The 20,193-nt window shown below is 39.2% G+C and overlaps 1 protein-coding gene across 3 annotated transcripts in view; it reads right to left on the bottom strand.

Moving 5' to 3' along the window:
* The window catches only part of LOC127451588 (protein FAM117A-like), a 30,226-nt gene that overhangs the window by 4,396 nt on the left and 5,637 nt on the right, over window positions 1-20,193 (bottom strand). The window contains exons 2-5 of one of the 3 annotated variants that reach the window (XM_051716380.1): window positions 19,884-20,023; window positions 6,712-6,807; window positions 1,173-1,292; window positions 138-254 (exon numbers count right to left, since the gene is read on the bottom strand). In XM_051716380.1, the coding sequence (XP_051572340.1) occupies window positions 138-254; window positions 1,173-1,292; window positions 6,712-6,807; window positions 19,884-20,023 (473 nt within the window). The remainder of the gene's footprint in view (window positions 1-137; window positions 255-1,172; window positions 1,293-6,711; window positions 6,808-19,883; window positions 20,024-20,193) is intronic. The other 2 variants (XM_051716381.1, XM_051716382.1) reach the window with 2 other exon arrangements.

The raw sequence follows: 20,193 nt of genomic DNA, 5'->3' as shown, positions 1-20,193 counted from the left end.
TACTCTCTTTATGAATAATTTCTCAGGACGTCGCTAAGAGGAGGATTTCTCAGATTTTGCTAACTTTTGGGGTCTTTTTTCAGCAATTTTAAACCCAAAATTATAGCCATGTCAGACAGACACAAACACACACTGACTTTGTGATGTTCCTTTGCGGTTTCAGACACAAAGACTCCCTCCAGCTCCAGGTTCAGTCCTTCAACACTGCGTCTCAGTCTGGGGGCCAATCGGCTCAGCGGAATCAAAGGCATCGTCTGAACGCACACAAACCAATTCAGAGACCAAAATTAAAGAAACGTATTAACAAAAATGTGCTAAGAGGTAAGTTTATGATATGGATAAGAGACAAAGCTTAAAGAAAAGCAATAAATGAAAAGATGCACGTGGATGAATCTTATGAAACCTGTCAAGGACATGTCCGCGTCATATTTAATCCCTATATCAAAAAGATATCATAAATAATTATTTTATTTAGCTTAAATGTAATATTTACAGAACACCCCCACCCAAATTATCAGTATCAATATAAAATATGAAAAAAATAATAATAAAATAAATCTCATTAATATAATGTAAAAAACTATATTAATTATTAATTATTGTATATTAGAGTTTATTGCTATTTATATTACAATTATTATATTTTTATAAAAAATTTCTGAAATACACTACAGTAAAGAGAGAATCACCATTGAGAATAATGGGAATTACAAAAAACAAAACAAAAAAACATTACAGAAATAATGGGGGGGAAGGAATGTGACTTGGACATGTTTTTGTGAGATTCACCCATTAGTGTGACATACTCAACCTGCATGCATAGAATGCACACAGATTTATGTATATTGTCATATATTCATATATGTTTATATTTAAATCTACTGCTGTACATAGAGAGAGCCACTGTCACATAACCGTGTATGTGTGAGACTGTGTTCTTGCCATATTAAATGGCAGTAGCTCACTGACACCATCTCCTAAATAAAGCAGCTCTGTTTTTTTAAATCTCTGTTGCTTGTCAGAATGTGGGACTATTCGAGAGGCTTAGTGCATAATCACAGCTCATAAACAAGCACAAAGTTTATACATGCTCCCAGCCTAACTACTGTTAACCAACAAGCATTCTGAGACTGTTCAGAAAGGAGGTCTGTAGTTTGTGCATTTGTGTTTACCTGTGTACTTCCAGGTATGTGTGTTTGGCTGTTGTGTGCATGTTGCTGTGTGTGCTCGCAGTCCGTGGCGTGAGGTGCGTGTCTGGAGCGTTTCTGCAAGGAGTGCCGTAGCTTGGCAACCTGAACGAAAGCAATATGAGAGTTACAGTATCAGATGTACACTTGTAATGTGGTGGACTACATGAAGTGATAATCCTAGCTCATATGACTTTTTAGTTTAACCTTTATATTGACCTTTGGTATAAAAACTGAAAAGGTTGAACCACATTGTGTACAAATGTGTTGATAACGATGTTTTTGACATAGCTGGCATATTACTTCTTCACAGTAGCCACCCTTTGCCGAGATTACAGCTCTGCACACTCTGGACATTCTCTTAACCAAATTAATGAGCGTCACGTGACCAAATGTCTTGACATCAAGTCGCACATTTGCTCATGAGATGCAATGATAACCAATAAGGTCTAATGTTATCGACATGGCCGCCATATTTGTTTTAAGTGCTTTATTATACCCTTAAACTCTATTGAGGGGGGTGCTATATCGTGAAACAAGTTTACACTTAAAAAGTCCCCGTATACATCCAGTTGAAGTCAGAAGTTTACATACACCTCAGCCAAATACATTTAAACTCATTTTTTTCACAATTCCTGACATTTAATCGTAGAAAACATTCCCTGTCTTTGGTCAGTTAGGATCACTACTTTATTTTAAGAATGTGAAATGTCAAAATAATAGTAGAGATAATTATTTATTAGCTTTTATTTCTTTCATCACATTCCCAGTGGGTCAGAAGTTTACATACACTTTGTTAGTATTTGGTGTCATTGTTTAACTTGGGTCAAATGTTTTGGGTAGCCTTCCACAAGCTTCTCACAATAAGTTGCTGGAATTTTGGCCCATTCCTCCAGACAGAACTGGTGTAACCGAGTCAGGTTTTTAGGCCTCCTTGCTCACACACGCTTTTTCAGTTCTGCCCTCAAATCGGATTGAGGTCAGGGCTTTGTGGTGGCCACTCCAATACCTTGACTATGTTGACCTTAAACCATTTTGCCACAACTTTGGAGGTATGCTTGGGGTCATTGTCCATTTAGAAGACCCATTTCAGGGCTCCAGACTAAAAAAGAAATGACTAAAGGAGCCATTGGCTCCTAAACTGAAACATTAAGGAGCCAAATGGCTGTTTTTAGTCGCCAAATCACAGAATTGCTTGATTTAGGTTGCTGTTCAGAAGCTAGATATAAAGCCAAAGAAAAGGAAGTCAGCTGATAACCCATTCATCAAAGGTTTAATAAACAGCATATATAGTTAAGATAATTTTGCATTCCCTTTTGTCTCATAAATGTTCACACACCTTTCATAATTTATACAAATATACGAGATAAAATATTTTTATTTAATACTGCTCTTCACAATCTACATTACAGATAATTACATAAAGTATAGTATGCATATAGTAGTGTGTTGTCTTCCTGAGCATCAATTAATGTTTTCACCGTGTGTAATAGTTGTGAACAACTCCCTCAATTGTCCCGTGTCAAAAGCTTGATCTCATTATATATATAATGTATGTGTGTGTGTGTGTGTGTATATTCACACACACACACACACACACACACACACACACACAACAGTTAGTTCCGGTCCTCGAATCTGATTGGACGAGAGACATTCCATGAGCACTGATGGTCTGACACCATCAGCACTCGGACGCTTGTGCACTCCGCTTGTGTTCGCGCCTAAGAGCAGTGCAGATGTGTTAAGAGCTACAGTTTGTCTTTTATTTTTTTTTTTTTACATTTTCTTTTTACATTACGTATGTTAGCCAGCAGGTGGTGGCAAAAGATCATTTTTATGTGTTATATGAGCCAGTTAGGTGATGTGAAGTGAATCCACTTCAGCCAGTGTTTACATACAGCACTATATGATCGCTTACTAAAGCTAGGAAATAGCTTTAAACGGCTTTAAACAAACACAAGACACAACAGACTGATTAATTACACAAACTGAAGGCGCTTACCTCTTATCGGACTTTCCACATTGGAGTGGACACTGTTTAAAATGGAGGACATTGCGGTTTCTATAGTGATTGACTCATGCGCACCAGCTATAGCAAAATAGGTAGAATTACCCCCGCTTGGATGGCTATTTTTCCACTGAGAAAACTGATCTTCAGAAAGCTGACAGCATCTCTGCTTGGGTGTGACAACAGGTGATCACACACGCTCCATCTCTCTCTCTCTCTCTCTCTCTCACACACACAAACACATCCATCCATCCATCCATACTTCCTTGTTTATCCAATAACTTGTAAGAAACAGGAAAAGCCCTGATACTATTTCTGAAGTGACATGTTTGAATTACTAACGAAGGCTTGGACGCATCATTTGGTTTTGAACCAGCAACGGCAGATTCTGATCCGTCGTGTAAGAAAGTAGTTCCATGCACAAATGCGTTTAATGACCGTACTCAGTTTTTCCTCATTTTTAAAAATGTACTTGTTTATTGAACTGTTGTATATAAGCAATATCACACTCGCAATCGTGCTATATGGCCCTAAATCAGCACTGCTGTGATTACCTACGGCACTCGGCCTGTGGCAGAATCACAGCAGTGCTGATGTAGGGCCATATCGCACTCTTGCTCGTGTGATATTGCTTATATATATATATATATATATATATATATATATATATATATATATATATATATATATACACACACACACACAACAAACACACACACACACACACACACACACACACACACACACACACACACACACATAATTTTAATTGTTTTAAATTTTGCCTTAGTCTTTTACCGTTACGAGATGGCCCAGACACAGAGACTACAAGAGTGCAAATTTAATGAAATCCCAGATGCAGTTTATTGTGCTACTCCAATCCCAATCAATAATTACCAGGATAAAAAAAAAGTGGTACACAATACGGGACTTTTAATTGTAAAGAAGCCCGAAATACACATGGGACTCTTATTTTGAAATGTCTGCACTCCCAGTTGTGAGCTCCCTAACAGCTGATTAGCTGAGAAATTTAATCTGATTCAAACTGCTAACCTGAGCTCCTGAGTTCAAACCTCAGTTCTTTTTGGGTGATTCATGAAAAAGATCTGGTTCAAAGGAATCATTTGTTCAGGACTCTCTCGCACTGGATTTGTTGTTGCGTATGGTGTTTGACCCAAGTTAAAAAAACGTACGTGTGAAAAGCGGCTCAAGATGCACTGGTGCATGCTCTATAGATGTATTCAATAACTCACAAGATGATATCTGATGAAACCACATATGAACGCACACAACCTGACTGTCACCAGTGGCGACTAGATTTTAAATTATAGTCGCAATAATTATTTTTGGTCGCATTTGTGACCACTTTAGTCGCAGTCTGCAGCTCTACATTTGCATACGAGCTTTAACTTCCTGGCTGATGTCTTGAGATGTTGCTTCAATATAGCCACATAATTTTCCTTCCTCATGATGCCATGTATTTTGTGAAGTGCACCAGTCCCTCCTGCAGCAAAGCACCCCCACAACATGGATGCTGCCACCCCCATGCTTCACGGTTGGGATGGTGGTCTTCGGCTTGGAAGCCTCACCTTTTTTCCTCCAAACATAATGATGGTCATTATGGCCAAACAGTTCAATTTTTGTTTCATCAGACCAGAGGACATTTCTCCAAAAAGTAAGATCTTTATCCCCATGTGTACTTGCAAACTGTAGTCTGGCTTTTTTATGGCGGTTTTGGAGCAGTGGCTTCTTCCTTGCTGAGCAGCCTTTCAGGTTATGTCGATAGAGGACTTGTTTTACTGTGGATATAGATACTTGTCTACTTGTTTCCTCCAGCATCTTCACAAGGTCCTTTGCTGCTGTTCTGGGACTGTTCTGCACTTTTTGCACCAAACAACGCTCATCTCTAGAAGACCGAATGCATCTCCTTCCAGAGCGGTATGATGGCTGCGTGTCCCATGGTGTTTATACTTGCGTAATTTTGTTTGTACAGATAAACGTGGTATCTTCAGGCGTTTGGAAATTGCTCCCAAGGATGAACTAGACTTGTGGAGGACCACAATTGTTTTTCTGAGGTCTTGGCTGATTTCTTTTGATTTTCCCATGATATCAAGCAAAGAGTCACCGAGTTTGAAGGTAGGCCTTAAAATACATTCACAGGTACACCTCCAATTGACTCCAATTAGCCTATCAGAAGCTAATTGGCAAATTACCTAAAAGCTTGACATCATTTTCTGGAATTGTCCAAGCTGCTTAAAGGCACAGTTAACTTATTGTGTGTATAATTCTGACCCACTGGAATTGTGATATAGTCAATTAAACGTGTCTGTCTGTCTGTAAATAATTGTTGGAAAAATTACTCATGTCATGCACAAAATAGATGTCTTAAACAACTTCCCAAAACTATAGTTTGCTATTATGAAATCTGTGGAGTGGTTAAAAAATGAGTTTTAATGACTTCAACCTAAGTGTATGAATATGTATGAAAGAATACCATCACTTTTGCATTTATGTTACTTAAAATAACAAATAAGGCCTAAAAACATTTGCGTCGCAAATTAGCGCTCCCTAGAGGTAATTGGGTAAAACATTTTTAGATGAATATAAAAGTCTTTCATATAGCTCCTAAATGGACAAGTCATATATAAAATTAAACCTCTCATTCTTAGGAATGTGACTAAACAGCTTATTTTGGTGCCACAATACCACAGTTCAAAAGATTTTCAAAAGAATCACAAAGTGGAATATGATTTCTGTCATCTCAGAAAGACTCTTATGTGCCTCATCACTGCTGCTGTAAGCCCAAAGTAGCCAAAAACTTTATATCTGCTCTTACCACAGGCAAAATGAGCCATTTTTTACATGTATGTGAGCTTGCTTGCCTGAATAATCCAATGTTATATCTTAGATGTCCAGAAAAAATTGTCATCCAGCAGGAAAAGCATGCCAAACAAATCAGACAAATATGTTTTCGACTATTGATGATAAAATGTTATATTTCAAGGATCTCAGCCTTCTAATGACACCTAGATTGAGCTTCTAGTCCACTCAGAGGCCGAGATATTAGATGAAACAATGAGGGTGGTGCATGAATTAAACTCCAGTGAATAACTCCAGTGTTGCTCTGTGCATTGCGCAAAGTGATCGCATTGCATCAGAAGACTTGGAATATGCTTGGAAAAGTATCAATTACTTTTACTGTGGTTTTATGGTGTTTTTCTGTCCTTTTTGACAGCAAGTCACTATTCATTTTTATTGTGGCAAATAAACCCTGTGAAGACTTCTTATAAGATAAAATTGATCTATGTTTCACAGAAGAGAGTAATTTTAGTTTGGAGCAACATTAGAGGGAGTAAATAATGACAGAATTTTCATTTCTAAGTGAACTAATCCTTTAATAGTTTAAAGTGTACAAATGCCTCCAGTAAGACAAATAAAATATGAACCAATGAAGGATTAATTGGATTCACCCAATTAGCCAGCAACTTTTGCCATCCAATGTGAAGTACTGACCTCTCGGAGGTGCTCGGCGCTACTCCATGATGCAGAGCGCTTGTGACCGCCACCCCCTCTCCGCCCCCGTGTCTCTTCTATCCAGGAACTGGGAGTCTAGAAGACAAACATGTATATGGCATTCAAAGTGATTTTAAAGTTACACAATCACAATTGTTTCTCAAAGAGTAATCAAAGCTTCAACTTATTCAGGATGATCAAATCTGATCCTCCCCTTACTCAATCGCAACAAATCAAAAACACCCACAGACTTCACACAATGTAATCTAGCCCTTTCCATTGAACACAAGACAGTTAACAACACACCCTCCCTTAACTGTTGACAGTTTTCCGGTTGTGAGACAAACACAATGCAAAGTGATGCAGATCTTTCATGCACCAGTTAAAATTAAAGCACCTGCTTCATTCTGTGCACTGGAATCACCGAGTGCTTAAAGTGTTGACCTTTTTGTCACTATGTCACAAATGAAACTGAAAGCTGCTTCCACACCTCACTGAGTGTATTTGAATACGGGACACAAGATGTAACACACCTGCTAGGCTGACCTGCAATACAAAGACACGCCCAAACACACACAGCTGTGTGGAGACTTGCATAATACAAACCACTGACTCCGCTGCATTACATTTCAAATGCAAATAAAACAAAAAAACAATCAAGCATTTGTCCTCAAGTGTACTCACACAAACAAGTCACATGCATACCATCATGATAACCGTGTGTGTCCTTCCTACAAAGGCGACGGCCTCAGTTAAGAGCACCTAGCCCACACTCTAAGCGGCTAACCGATAGCCATGCGGTTTCTGCAAACATGTGACTGATCCGAGAACAGCTGCCGGAATATGTTTTAGAATGGGGGGTGTCAAAGGAATAGCAAGTTGGGTTGGGGGGTTAATGTGACAGATGGGAACGCTAAAATATTCTTAGAGAAGTTCTGTACAAGCTACTTATTTTCCCCTAACAAGTAAGAGAGAAAACTCTCTATGTAAAAGCACAAAACTAGCTCTCTGCTTAACTATCAAGTCTTAATTTAAGTTAATAATAAAAAATAAAAAAAATGCTTTCTTGCGCTGAGTGTCACCAATGTATTAAGTTGCAAAACTATCACAATACAAATCTGCAAAAATCTGCAATTTAATGCACAAATCAATGCAAGTAATTTGCGTTTGTATATGACACGCAAAATGACACGCACATATTCAGTTCTAAATTTATGTATAAAACTGCATTGACAATATGGCTTAAAAAGGGCATAAACATGTATTTGTATATTTAAATGTGTGCATTTTAGAGAGGAGTTCATATAAATGTAGCCATCTACTGTCAGTAGAAAAACAATTCAGTCAAACAAGATATTATCCCACAACCTCACACATTTAGAGCATAGGTAGGATCTTATAGTCCAATGAGCCTTGCCTAAGGCTGAAATCCTAGAATGGCCCCTGGTGAAATGCATTTTTGCTGCTGGCTACTGAAGATTTTTAAATATGCCATGTATATCCAACTGTCACCTATATCTGTATGCACATTATGCAAATCTACTTTAGAGTACAAAAGTGCTTGCAGCTTTTTCAGCCGTCTTGTTTCCAGAAGTATTTTTCACATACATTTTTTCCAAAGGAATTTCATAAAAGTGTTCTAAGCCATGAACCAAACCAACAAGCTCTGATGTGTATCATGCTACTACAAACTTTTATTTGAAGCAAATAAGTATTTAAAAATCACACAAAAAGACAAAGGTACAAGACTTACCATTTTGAATGAGGGAATGAACTACAATTCCATGAAGCATTGCTAATGACATGATCTAATTAAAAGCGATGGGAAAATATACAACTCAGCAACTTGTTTCAATATTTAATAATCAATATTTTTTTAGTATATGGCAAAATCTTCATATAAACTCAGCAAAAAAAAAAGAAACGTCCTCTCACTTTCAACTGCTTTTATTTTCAGCAAACTTAACATGTGTAAATATTTATATGAACATAAAAAGATTCAACAACTAAGACAAACTGAACAGGTTTCACAGACTTGTGACTAACAGAAATGGAATAACGTGTGTGGGGGGGGGGTCAAAATCAAAAGTAACAGTCAGTATCTGGTGTGGCCATCAGCTGCATTAAGTACTACAGTGCATCTCCTCCTCATGGACTGCACCAGATTTGTCAGTTCTTGCTGTTCTTGCCCACTCTTCCACCAAGGCACTTGCAAGTTCCCAGATATTTCTGGGGGGATTGGCCCTAGCCCTCACCCTCCGATCTAACAGGTCCCAGACGTGCTCAATGGGATTGAGATCTGGGCTCTTCGCTGGCCATGGCAGAACACTGACATTACTGTCTTGCAGGAAATCACGTACAGAGTGAGCAGTATGGCTGGTGGCATTGTCACGCTGGAGGGTCATGTCAGGATGAGCCTGCAGGAAGTGTACCACATGAGGGAGGAGGATGTCTTCCCTGTAACGCACAGCGTTGAGATTGCCTGCAATGACAACAAGCTCAGTCCGATGATGCTGCAACACACCTCCCCAGACCATGACGGACCCTCCACCTCCAAATCGATCCCGCTCCAGAGTACAGGCCTCGGTGTAACGCTCATCCCTTCGACGATAAACGCGAGACCGACCATCACCCCTGGTGAGACAAAACCACAACTCGTCAGTGAAGAGCACTTTTTGCCAGTCCTGTCTGGTCCAGCGAAGGTGGGTTTGTGCCCATTGGCCACGTTGTTGCCAAACAACATGATGTGATGTCTGGTAAGGACCTGCCTTACAACAGGTCTACAAGCCCTCAGTCCAGCCTCTCTCAGCCTATTGCGGACAGTCTGAGCACTGATAGAGGGATTGTGCGCTCCTGGTGTAACTCGGGCAGTTGTTGTTGCCATCCTGTACCTGTCCCACAGGTGTGATATTCGGATGTACCAATCCTGTGCAGGTGTTGTTACACATGGTCTGCCACTATGAGGACGATCAGCTGTTCTTCCTGTCTCCCTGTAGCGCTGTCTTAGGCGTCTCACAGTACGGACATAGCAATTTATTGCCCTGGCCACATCTGCAGTCCTCATGCCTCCATGCAGCATGCCTCAGGCACGCTCACACAGATGAGCAGGGACCCTGGGCATCTTTCTTTTGGTGTTTTTCAGAGTCACTAGAAAGGTCTCTTTTGTGTCCTAAGTTTTTATAACTGTCACCTTAATTGCCTACCATCTGTAAGCTGTTAGTGTCTTAACGACCGTTCCACAGGTGCATGTTCATTAATTATGGTTCATTGAACATGCATGGAAAACATTGTTTAAACCCTTTACAATAAAGATCTGTAAAGTTATTTGGATTTTTACAAAATCATCTTTAAAATACAGTGTCCTGAAAAAGGGACGTTTCTTTTTTTGCTGAGTTTATTTATATATATATACACACTGTATGTATTCATATATACAGTTGAAGTTAGAAGTTTACATACACCTTAGCCAAATACATTTAAACTCAGTTTTTCACAATTTTCAAACGAGCTTTAACTTCCTGGCTGATGTCTTGAGATGTTGCTTCAATATAGCCACATAATTTTCCTTCCTCATGACGCCATCTAATTTGTGAAGTGCACCTGTCCATCCTGCATCAAAGCACCCCCACAACATGATGCTGCCACCCCCATACTCGGTTGGGATGGTGTTGTTTGGCTTGCAAACCTCACCCTTATTCTTTCAAACATAACGATGGTCATTACATACATTTTTGTTTCATTAGACCAGAGGACGTTTCTCCAAAAATATCTTTATCCCCATGCGCACTTGCAAAATGAAGTCTGGCTTTTTTATGGCGGTTTTGGAGCAGTGGCTTCTTCCTTGCTGAGCAGCCTTTCAGGTTATGCCGATATAGGACTCGTTTTACTGTGGATAAAGGTACTTGTCTACCTCTTTCCTCCAGCATCTTCACAAGGTCCTTTGCTATTGTTCTGGGATTGCTTTGCACTTTTCGCACCAAACTACGTTCATCTCTAGGAGACAGAATGAGTCTCCTTCTTGAGTGGTATGATGGCTGTGTGGTCCCATGCTGTTTATACTTGCATACTATTGTTTGTACAAATGAATGTGGTACATTCAGGCTTTTGGAAATTGCTCCCAAGGATGAACCAGACTTGTGGAGGTCCACAATTTCTATAGATTTTCCCATGATGTCAAGCAAATAAGCACTGAGTTTAAAGGTAGGCATTAAAATTCATCCACGGGTACACTTCCAATTGACTCCTATTAGCCTATAAGAAGCTAAATTAGGCTTGATGATATTTTCTGGAATTTTCCAAGCTGCTTAAAGGCACAGTTAACTTAGTTTATGTAAACTTCTGACCCACTGAAATTGTGATATAGTCTATTAAAAGTGAAACAATCTGTCTATAAACAATTTTTGGAAAAATTACTCATGTCATACACACAGTAGATGTCCTAAACGACTTGCCAAAACTATAGTTTGCTAATATGAAATCTGTGGAGTTGTTAAAAAATGAGTTTTAATAACTTCAACCTAAGTGTATGTAAACTTCTGAATTCAACTGTGTGTGTGTGTGTGTGTGTGATATATATATATATATATATATATATATATATATATATATATATAAAAAATTATATGCACTGGCAGCCAAAAGTTTGGAATAACGTACAGATTTTGCAGTTTCGGAAGGAAATTGGTACTTTAATTCAACAAAGTGGCATTCAACTGGTCACAAAGTATAGTCAGGACATTACTGATGTAAAAAACAGCACCATCACTTTTTCAAAAAAGTCATTTTTGATAAAATCTAGACAGGCCCCATTTCAAGCAGCCATCACTCCAACACCTTATCCTTGAATAATCATGCTAAATTGCAAATTTGGTACTAGAAAATCACTTGCCATTATATTAAACACAGCTGAAAGCTATTTGATTCATTAAATTAAGCTTAACATTGTCTATGTTTTTGAGTTGCACAGTATGCAATAGACTGGCATGTCATAAGGTCAATATTAGGTAAAAAATGGCAAAAAAGAAACAGCTTTCTCTAGAAACTCATCAGTCAGTCATTTTTTTGAGGAATGAAGGCTATTCAGTGCTTGAAATTGCCAAAAAACTGAAGATTTCATATAAAGGTGTACACTACAGTCTTCAAAGACAAAGGACAACTGGCTCTAACAAGGACAGAAAGAGATGTGGAAGTCCAGATGTACAACTAAATAAGAGGAAAAGTACACCAGAGTTTCTAGTTTGAGAAATAGACGCCTCACATGTCCTTATCTGACAGCTTCATTGAATTCTACCCACTTAACACCAGTTTCATGTACAACAGTAAAGAGAAGACTCAGGTGTGCAGGCCTTATGGGAAGAATTGCAAAGAAAAAGCCACTTTTGAAACAGAAAATCAAAAAGAAAAGGTTAGAGTGGGCAGAGACACAGACATTGGACAACAGATAATTGGAAAAGAGTGTTTTGGATCTTAACCCCACTGAGCTTTTGTGGGATCAGCTAGACTTTAATGTGTGTGAGAAGTGCCCGACAAGACAGCCACATCTATGGCAAGTGCTACAGGAAGCATGGGGTGAAATGTCACCTGAGTATCTGGACGAACTGACAGCTAGAATACCAAGGATCTGCAAAGCTGTCATTGCTGCACGTGGAGGATTTTTTTATGAGAAATCTTTGTAGTCGTTTAAGAAGTTCTGAAAAAAAAAAAGTCAAATTGTAATAGTATTTTTTTGTGTTATTAATGTACTGACTATACATTGTGATCAGTTGAATGCCACTTTGGTGAATAAAAGTACCAATTTCATTCCATAAGAGCAAAATCTGTACATTATTCCAAACTTTTGGCCACCAGTGTGTGTATATATACACACACACACACACACACAGATCAGCCACAACATTAAAACCACCTGCCTAATATCGTGTAGGTCCCCCTCGTGCCGCCAAAACAGCACCAACCCGCATCTCAGAATAGCTTTCTAAGATGATATTCTTCTCACCACAATTGTACAGTGCGGTTACCGTAGACTTTGTCAGTTCGAACCAGTCTGACCATTCTCTGTTGACTTCTTTCATCAACAAGGTGTTTCCTTTTGCAGAACTGCCCCTCACTGGTTGTTTTTTTGTATTTCGCACTATTCTGAGTAAATTCTAGAGACTGTTGTGCATGAAAATCCCAGGAGATCAGCAGTTACAGAAATACTCAAACCAGTCCGTCTGGCACCAACAATCATCCATGCGATTATCTAATCAGCCAATTGTGTGGCAGCAGTGCAATGCATAAAATCATGCAGATACGGGTCAGGAGCTTCAGTTAATGTTCACATCAACCGGGGGCCTGGGTAGCTCAGTGGTAAAAGACGCTGGCTATCACCCCTGGAGTTCGCTAGTTTGAATCCCAGGGTATTCTGAGTGACTCCAGCCAGGTCTCCTAAGCAACCAAATTGGCCCGGTTGCTAGGGTGGGTAGAGTCACATGGGGTAACCTCCTCGTGGTCGCTATAATGTGGTTCGTTCTTGGTGGGGCACGTGGTAAGTTGAGTGTGGATGTCGCGGTGGATGGCGTGAAGCGATGTCTCTGTGGCAACGCGCTCAAGCCACGTGATAAGATGCGCGGTTTGATGGTCTCAGACGCGGAGGTAACTGGGATTCATCCTCCACCACCTGGATTGAGGCGAATCACTATGCCACCACGAGGACTTAAAAGCGCACTGGGAATTGGGCATTCCAAATTGGGTGAAAAAGGGGAAATAAATTTCACATCAACCATCAGAATTGGGAAAAAATGTGATTTGGAGTGTGGCATGATTGTTGGTGCAAGACGGAATGGTGCCAAAAACAAAAAACATCCAGTGAGCGTCAGTTCTGTGGACAGAAATGCCTTGTTGATGAGAGAGGTCAACAGAGAATGGCCAGACTGGTTTGAACTGACAAAGTCTACGGTTCAAATACGTCAATCTTAAAAATAGGCTAAAATATTTTTTGAGAGTTAAAAAGTGTTTGTTACATGTACACAAAAACATGGTAACGATCAGGACTCGGGATAGGTGTCAAATACATAAATTTGTATCGTTTTGTCACTGCCAGGCTGTGCATTGTGAAACAACATCATCAGTTGACTGTCATGAATGAAGCCCTGTCATGTACATTCTCTGCTAATCTTCCGTCATCTCTGCTTTGCTCAGACGAAAAAGTTTAAGTATTCATATAGTGCAAAATAGGATTTTTTCGTTCCACCACTGCTGTAGTGTTAACTACAAAAACATTTGAGTTGTAAACTTTAGACAATGATGACGGTCTGCCGCTGACTTTTTGAAAATGAATTTACACCCAAGGTGGTAGCATTGTGATACGGCCTTTACACCTCGAGATGTGAATTCATTTTATTAACAATAATTTTATTAAAAATCAGAGTATGCTTACACTGCGGTTACAACATGAAGGTCTGATAACTGGAATGACTGATTCCAGTCATAAAAATGGCATTAGGTTGTGGATCATATCTATTTGTCACAACTGGTGTTTTCTGGATTTTTTTTTTTTCATAGAATTTTTTTTTTGAATGACATTTCGTCATCTCACAGCCTAGTTTTCATTCCTTTAAAAAACAAACAAATATGGTGCTACTGTCCAGTGGACAGTTTAGTCAAAAGGCCCAAAACTCTCTCATGCCGTCTAGTGGGCCATTATTGCCTTATAGTTGCACCCTGTATAGGTCACACAGAGTCTCGCCGTCACAGCCTCAGCCCAAAAAGTGTCTCGGTCTACATTTGTGTCTCCGTCCCTCACGTCCTGTCTCTGCCAGGGGTCATGGATATCTTTGATGTTGGATACTAATGTAACAACACGCAGTTGGAGTGAGCCAAATTAAAACATGTCATCACCTCCACCCCCAGGGTGCAAGATTTGGACTAACCGCGTCCTCTCAGTGGCTGGAGGGTTCACACGGCCGAGTGGGGGCAGGGATGTGAATAGATTTACATTTTAAATCCATCCCTTATTCCTTTCTGCCTGGACATCAGCCCACATCAGCCTGTCATGGGTTAGGCCTATAAACAGACATTCAGATTGTGTGTCTGTATGCGCAGCATGCTAGATGCTGGCTAAAATTTCAGAAGTCCCCCAACCGCTTCAAGAGGAGAGGGCAGGCAATCAGATGGGGGTGGGGCAGACCGTTGAGAGCATCTAAGACTGTACAATTGTTAACTGTTGAATGTCCACTTCGACAGACAATGTCAAGGGTAAAAAGTGGATTGAGTTCGTTCATCAATACGAAATAGATTATGTAACTTGGGAGACTATATGAATTAAGAGTGAAAATGGGGGTTCTGCTCATGCATTGTGCAAGTGAGCGTGTGGGGGGTGTAAAAGGGGTTGGGGGACGGTCACTATGAAGGTCACATTAAACAAAACCATCTTTTTTTGGGTGACCAGTTATCAGTGCAAGCAGAGCAGATCACCTGCTGAGAGACAGAGCCGACATAGAAGTAGCATCTATACAGAATCCATGACCATCCAAACAGACCCACACACCACAGCACTCACAAATAAGCAAAGCAGCGAGGAGGTCTGAAGAAAATGTGAGTTGTGCTTGCATGTGTATACCTCACCGTATGCTAGGGTGTTGTGGGTGGTTGCCAGGAACAAGTCAAAAGAGCCTATCCCCATCCATCTACAGAATACTGCTAAAATATATATTGGATTGCTCCTTCAAGGCAAGTCTATGGGATTTTTTTGGCCAGTTATATTGTGTGGCAGGCAAAAATCTTGGCGGCGACTCGTCCCTAGATAATTAAAAAAAAAAAAAAAAAAAATTATATATATATATTTATTGGGGCTACAGTAATCAAGGCACTTACCATGGAAGTGAATGGGGCCATTCCATAAACTGTAAAATACACATGGTTTCTGAAGTACAATCACAAGACATTCTGTAAATACATGTTAACATAATTTTAGAGTGATTAAATAAGGGATTAACTGGCATTACAGTTCTTACCAGATTAAATGGTTTACGGATGTTACGTTTTCATTTAAACAAAGTTGTAAAACCCTGAGTTTATCACTCTAAAATTACCATATGTTAACATGTATAATGATGTTTAAGTCTTGTGACTATACTTTTGAAACAGTGTATATTTGAATGTTGATGGACTGGCCCCATTCACCATTGTAAGTGCCTTGCTGTAACTGCAATTTTTGAATTTTTTTAAATAACAAAATTATTTTTTGTGGTTATCAACATTGTGCCACAAATGCTGTCGATAGATCTTAACTTGTATTAATCCTGGAGCATTCCTTTAACAAGCATCAATATAGTAGGGGTGGGTAAAAATACTGATTGTCCAATGCATCGCAATCTTCATTTGAACGATCTCGAAATTGATTCTAAAATTCCATGAGAGATTCCATCTCTATGCAAAACCCTCCACTACAATGAGTGGAAATCACTTGCATTTGCAACCAAATTTCACTCTATGCAACAAAAATTTATATAATTGGCAACTGGCTGGTAAATGTTTAGATTTCACTCACCAGTGATTGTGTAGTATAGTGGTTGAGTATTCAGCAGCAAGATCCTTTCACTGCAAGTTGAGAGTAAAAGTTGTCCTGTGTAATGTGTGTCCAAAGACGAGATCCAAGCGACTTATTTGTCATTAGCCCCTTTCAAACATGCAACCAGGTAAATTACAGGAAAATCGTTGGGTTGCCTTTACTGGTAAATGTACCACATGTGCTGTTCACACATACCATCAAAATGGACATTTACAATAGAGGTTGACCAATATATCGGTTTTGCCAATTAATCGGCACCAATAACGATAGTTCCAGAAATTTGTTATCGGCAAAAATCCACACCGATAGTTTTCCCCCGTTGTGTCCGCTGCTGGAGCAGCTGGGAAGAGTCAGCTGTCGTTATACAGTATGAGAGCAGTCTCTAGAGGCAAAATAAAAACATTTCACTGATGCCTTGTGGTGTTTGTTTTGACACGCGAGACTACACTCTGCATGGAGCGGAACACATCAGATGCGGATTTAAAACATCAACAACGAAAAGGTATGTATACAGTACACATTGTCATATCATTATAAAGTAATTAATTTGTTGACTAGATGCTGCATTAATAGAGAGCAGCAGTATGTTTGCCGACAAGGCTGAGAGGATGCTAACATTAAAGCTATCCTCAAGCGGTTAGAACAATGTCACAAAAATACTGCAAGTCCTACCCAAATGTTTAAATGTCACGATTGTAACCATCTATTACCATCTGTTTGCATTAGTTTATATCCAGCTGGTCATGTTTATGCATTAGTTAGTCAGCTAAATTGCATATTTAAAGCTAGTGATGTGAGAAAGCAAATTAATATCTTCTTGCAGCCAAGAGAAACGTAAAAACAAATCAGAAACGCATCTTGATTTCAATTACATTTTTTTATCCTAACTGTAATATGATGAATTCAGATCGATCACATTCTTGCACTAAAAAAAGCTTGACACAGCGCAACAAATACAGTAAGCAGGTGTCTCAATAGCTTTTAAAGTTCTTTTTAATTAAACACATCATCTAAAAAAAAGCACTCCTACACGAGACGCTGAATAAACAAAAACAAAGGAAAACAAAAGCATTCGTCTAGTGCGCATTTACATAGAAAAACAAATGGATGGTTGCAAAAGCGTTCGGTGTGAACAGCCCCTTACAGCTGGTGATGATTTTTGGTCTTTGCATCTTGCTCTCTTATAAGCATTTCTCAGATTAAGCAATGAGATATTTAAATGTTTGTCAGGAAAGTTCAACTTGGAAATGTGTGTCTCGAGATCCTCGCGTTCGGTTGCAGTCTGTTGTGTTCCGTCTGTTTGAACAGCCCTTGGCCTGGGCTCATAGTCTTAGCCACTTCACCACCGAGTCAGCCCAATACCACTGCTATCTGTGAATACTGCTACTGCTACAACCGTACCGAATAAAAAACAATGTGGTATTTCACTGTTAATATGAAGCTTGAGTATGGAATAGTAGTAATCAGTGCAAGTGTAACACCATGTGAACTCTCTATTGAAGTGTTTTCCCCCCTCATTTTACTTTTGACTTAACATTTGAGAATATGGACCGACTAAAACTTTTTATTTTATGCATATTAGTTGAAAATGAAACGCTCTTTTTTAACAGCCAGGATAGGAATGTTCTATGCAATAATATAACGGAGCAGAATGGTTTATGTATTTATTGTGCCCCTCTTGTGGACTAAGGAAACAACATCAATTTAAAAATCAGCTGACTTAAATTCAAGTATTAGTTCATATATATTACTATTTATTTCATTTAAAAAAGTACTATACATTTTCATGGTTCAGTCAGTACTGTTTATTTTTGTAATAAAGTTCAGCAATATTTTACTCTGTTATTTTTTCAGTCAGTATCAATTTTTAAAACTATCGGTTGAGGGGGCCTGGGTAGCTCAGTGGTAAAGACGCTGGCTACCACCCCTAGGGTTCGCTAGTTCGAATCCCAGGGCATGCTGAGTGACTCCAGCCAGGTCTCCTAAGCAACAAAATTGGCCCGGTTGCTAGGGAGGGTAGAGTCACATGGGGTAACCTCCTCGTGATCGCTATAATGTGGTTCGTTCTCGGTGGGGCACGTGGCGAGTTGAGCGTGGTTGATGATCTCAGATGCGGAGGCAACTGGGATTTGTCCTCTGCCACCCGGACTGAGGCGAATCACTACACCACCACAAGGACTTAAAAGCACTTCAGCATTCCAAATTGGGAGAAAAAAGGGGAAAAATCCACAAAAAAAAAAAAAAAAAAAAACCTATCGGTTGATTCAGCAGGTTCTGTCCAACATATTTATCGGTATCTGTAAAATCCACAATCGGTCGACCTCTAATTTATAGGTACTGATACAACTTCTCATTAAGGGAAATTGCCAGAGCAAAGTTTACCAGTATTATAAAAAGGGTCATGTTCACACATGACCTCTAACCTGAAAATCTTTTGGAAAACGCTGTATGTTTGAAAGGGGCTTTTGAGTAATGTCTCTTTTAATAATATGTCTCTAAAGTCAGTTGTTGATTGAAAACAACAAAAAATGCATTTAATCCCAATCACACATAACACGGATGAGATAAAGCCATTCGAGTCTCTCCTGTTAACATGCGCTCATTTACAGGCGCTTTTTAGCATGTATTCAACAAATCAATGTAAATAGTAAAGATTATGCAATTAAACAATAAACGTAACAAAAAATAATATATGAAATATAATATTTATTGATTAAATACATGGATTTGTTCATTTTTAAAAAGCCAAAATGTGGCCAAAATGATGAAAAACTAATAAAATAATTAGTAGAATTAATATTTTCGTAATGTACCTAGTTAGAAGGTCCCTTGTATAATTTACAACATAATCTGGTAGGGAATTTCTTTCATATGTAAGCAAAAGGGACATTATAACTTAAATATACCCATATGAATCAATTTCTTAATCGAATCGAATTGAGAGCTTGTGAATCGGAATCGAATCGGGAAATCTGTATCATTACCCCAGCCCTGCAATATAAGCTATTTTAGTTTCAAATTTCTTAATAAAATTATGTGAACAGGGCAGAACCTTTATCAACTTTCTAACTTTGAGGTGCAAAATCAAAACGTGAATCCAGATATGATCAGCCCCAACAGAAAGACTTTCACCTTTTGTGTTTGACTGAATATAGCAAACCCCAGTAAGCATGTCGGAGCAGTGCTCCAGGAACACATATGGAACCCATTTGGAAACAACAATATGGCTGCCATTCCCAGCTGAGGTTTCTAAACTCCCTCCATTACAAGCCAAACTCTTTACCCCCAGAGTCAATATCTCTCATTAGCAACTGCTTGACTTCAGCTGTATAGTGCAAACAAGCTGTCCCCCTTGACCATTCAAGAAATACCCTTTACCAACAACGCAAGTTGACCTTCTTTCTTCCATGAAACAGAAAAGGAGATGTTAAGCAGGATCTCCAAAAAACACCTTGGAGAATCTGCTAAACTTGTCCATTTGTGCTCCGCAGAAGGAAGTCATATGGCTTTGGAACAACATGAGAGTAAAGGTAAGTAAATGTAAAATGTTGGGTCCTCTACTTTTCAAGTGGGAGAGATGACAAGAAAACAGGAGGCGTGTGAATCCACCAGAGGTTCTCACCTGTGTGGCCTTGTCATTGACAGGTTGACCCTCTGGTTCCTTAGGCCACTGGCCCTGCAGGTACGGCCCTACCAAAGTGTCGAGAGACAATGTCCGTCGCAAGGTTGGCTTTGGGGGACGACCTTTTGTCTTGCATTCTGCTACAAAAACAGTAAAGAAAGAGAGAATAACAACTGTGAGATGTGTTTCTTTTTTAAATTCTGTTTTATGGGCATTTTTGGCATTATTATAAAGGATAGCATGAAAATGGGAAAAAGAAGCTATGTTCAGAATAGCATATACAGTACAATTACTTAGCACTTTATTAGGA

The sequence above is a fragment of the Myxocyprinus asiaticus genome, chromosome 14, assembly GCF_019703515.2.
Source record: "Myxocyprinus asiaticus isolate MX2 ecotype Aquarium Trade chromosome 14, UBuf_Myxa_2, whole genome shotgun sequence".
NCBI classification, from domain to species: domain Eukaryota; kingdom Metazoa; phylum Chordata; class Actinopteri; order Cypriniformes; family Catostomidae; genus Myxocyprinus; species Myxocyprinus asiaticus.
This window is presented reverse-complemented; position numbering and strand designations above follow the sequence as displayed.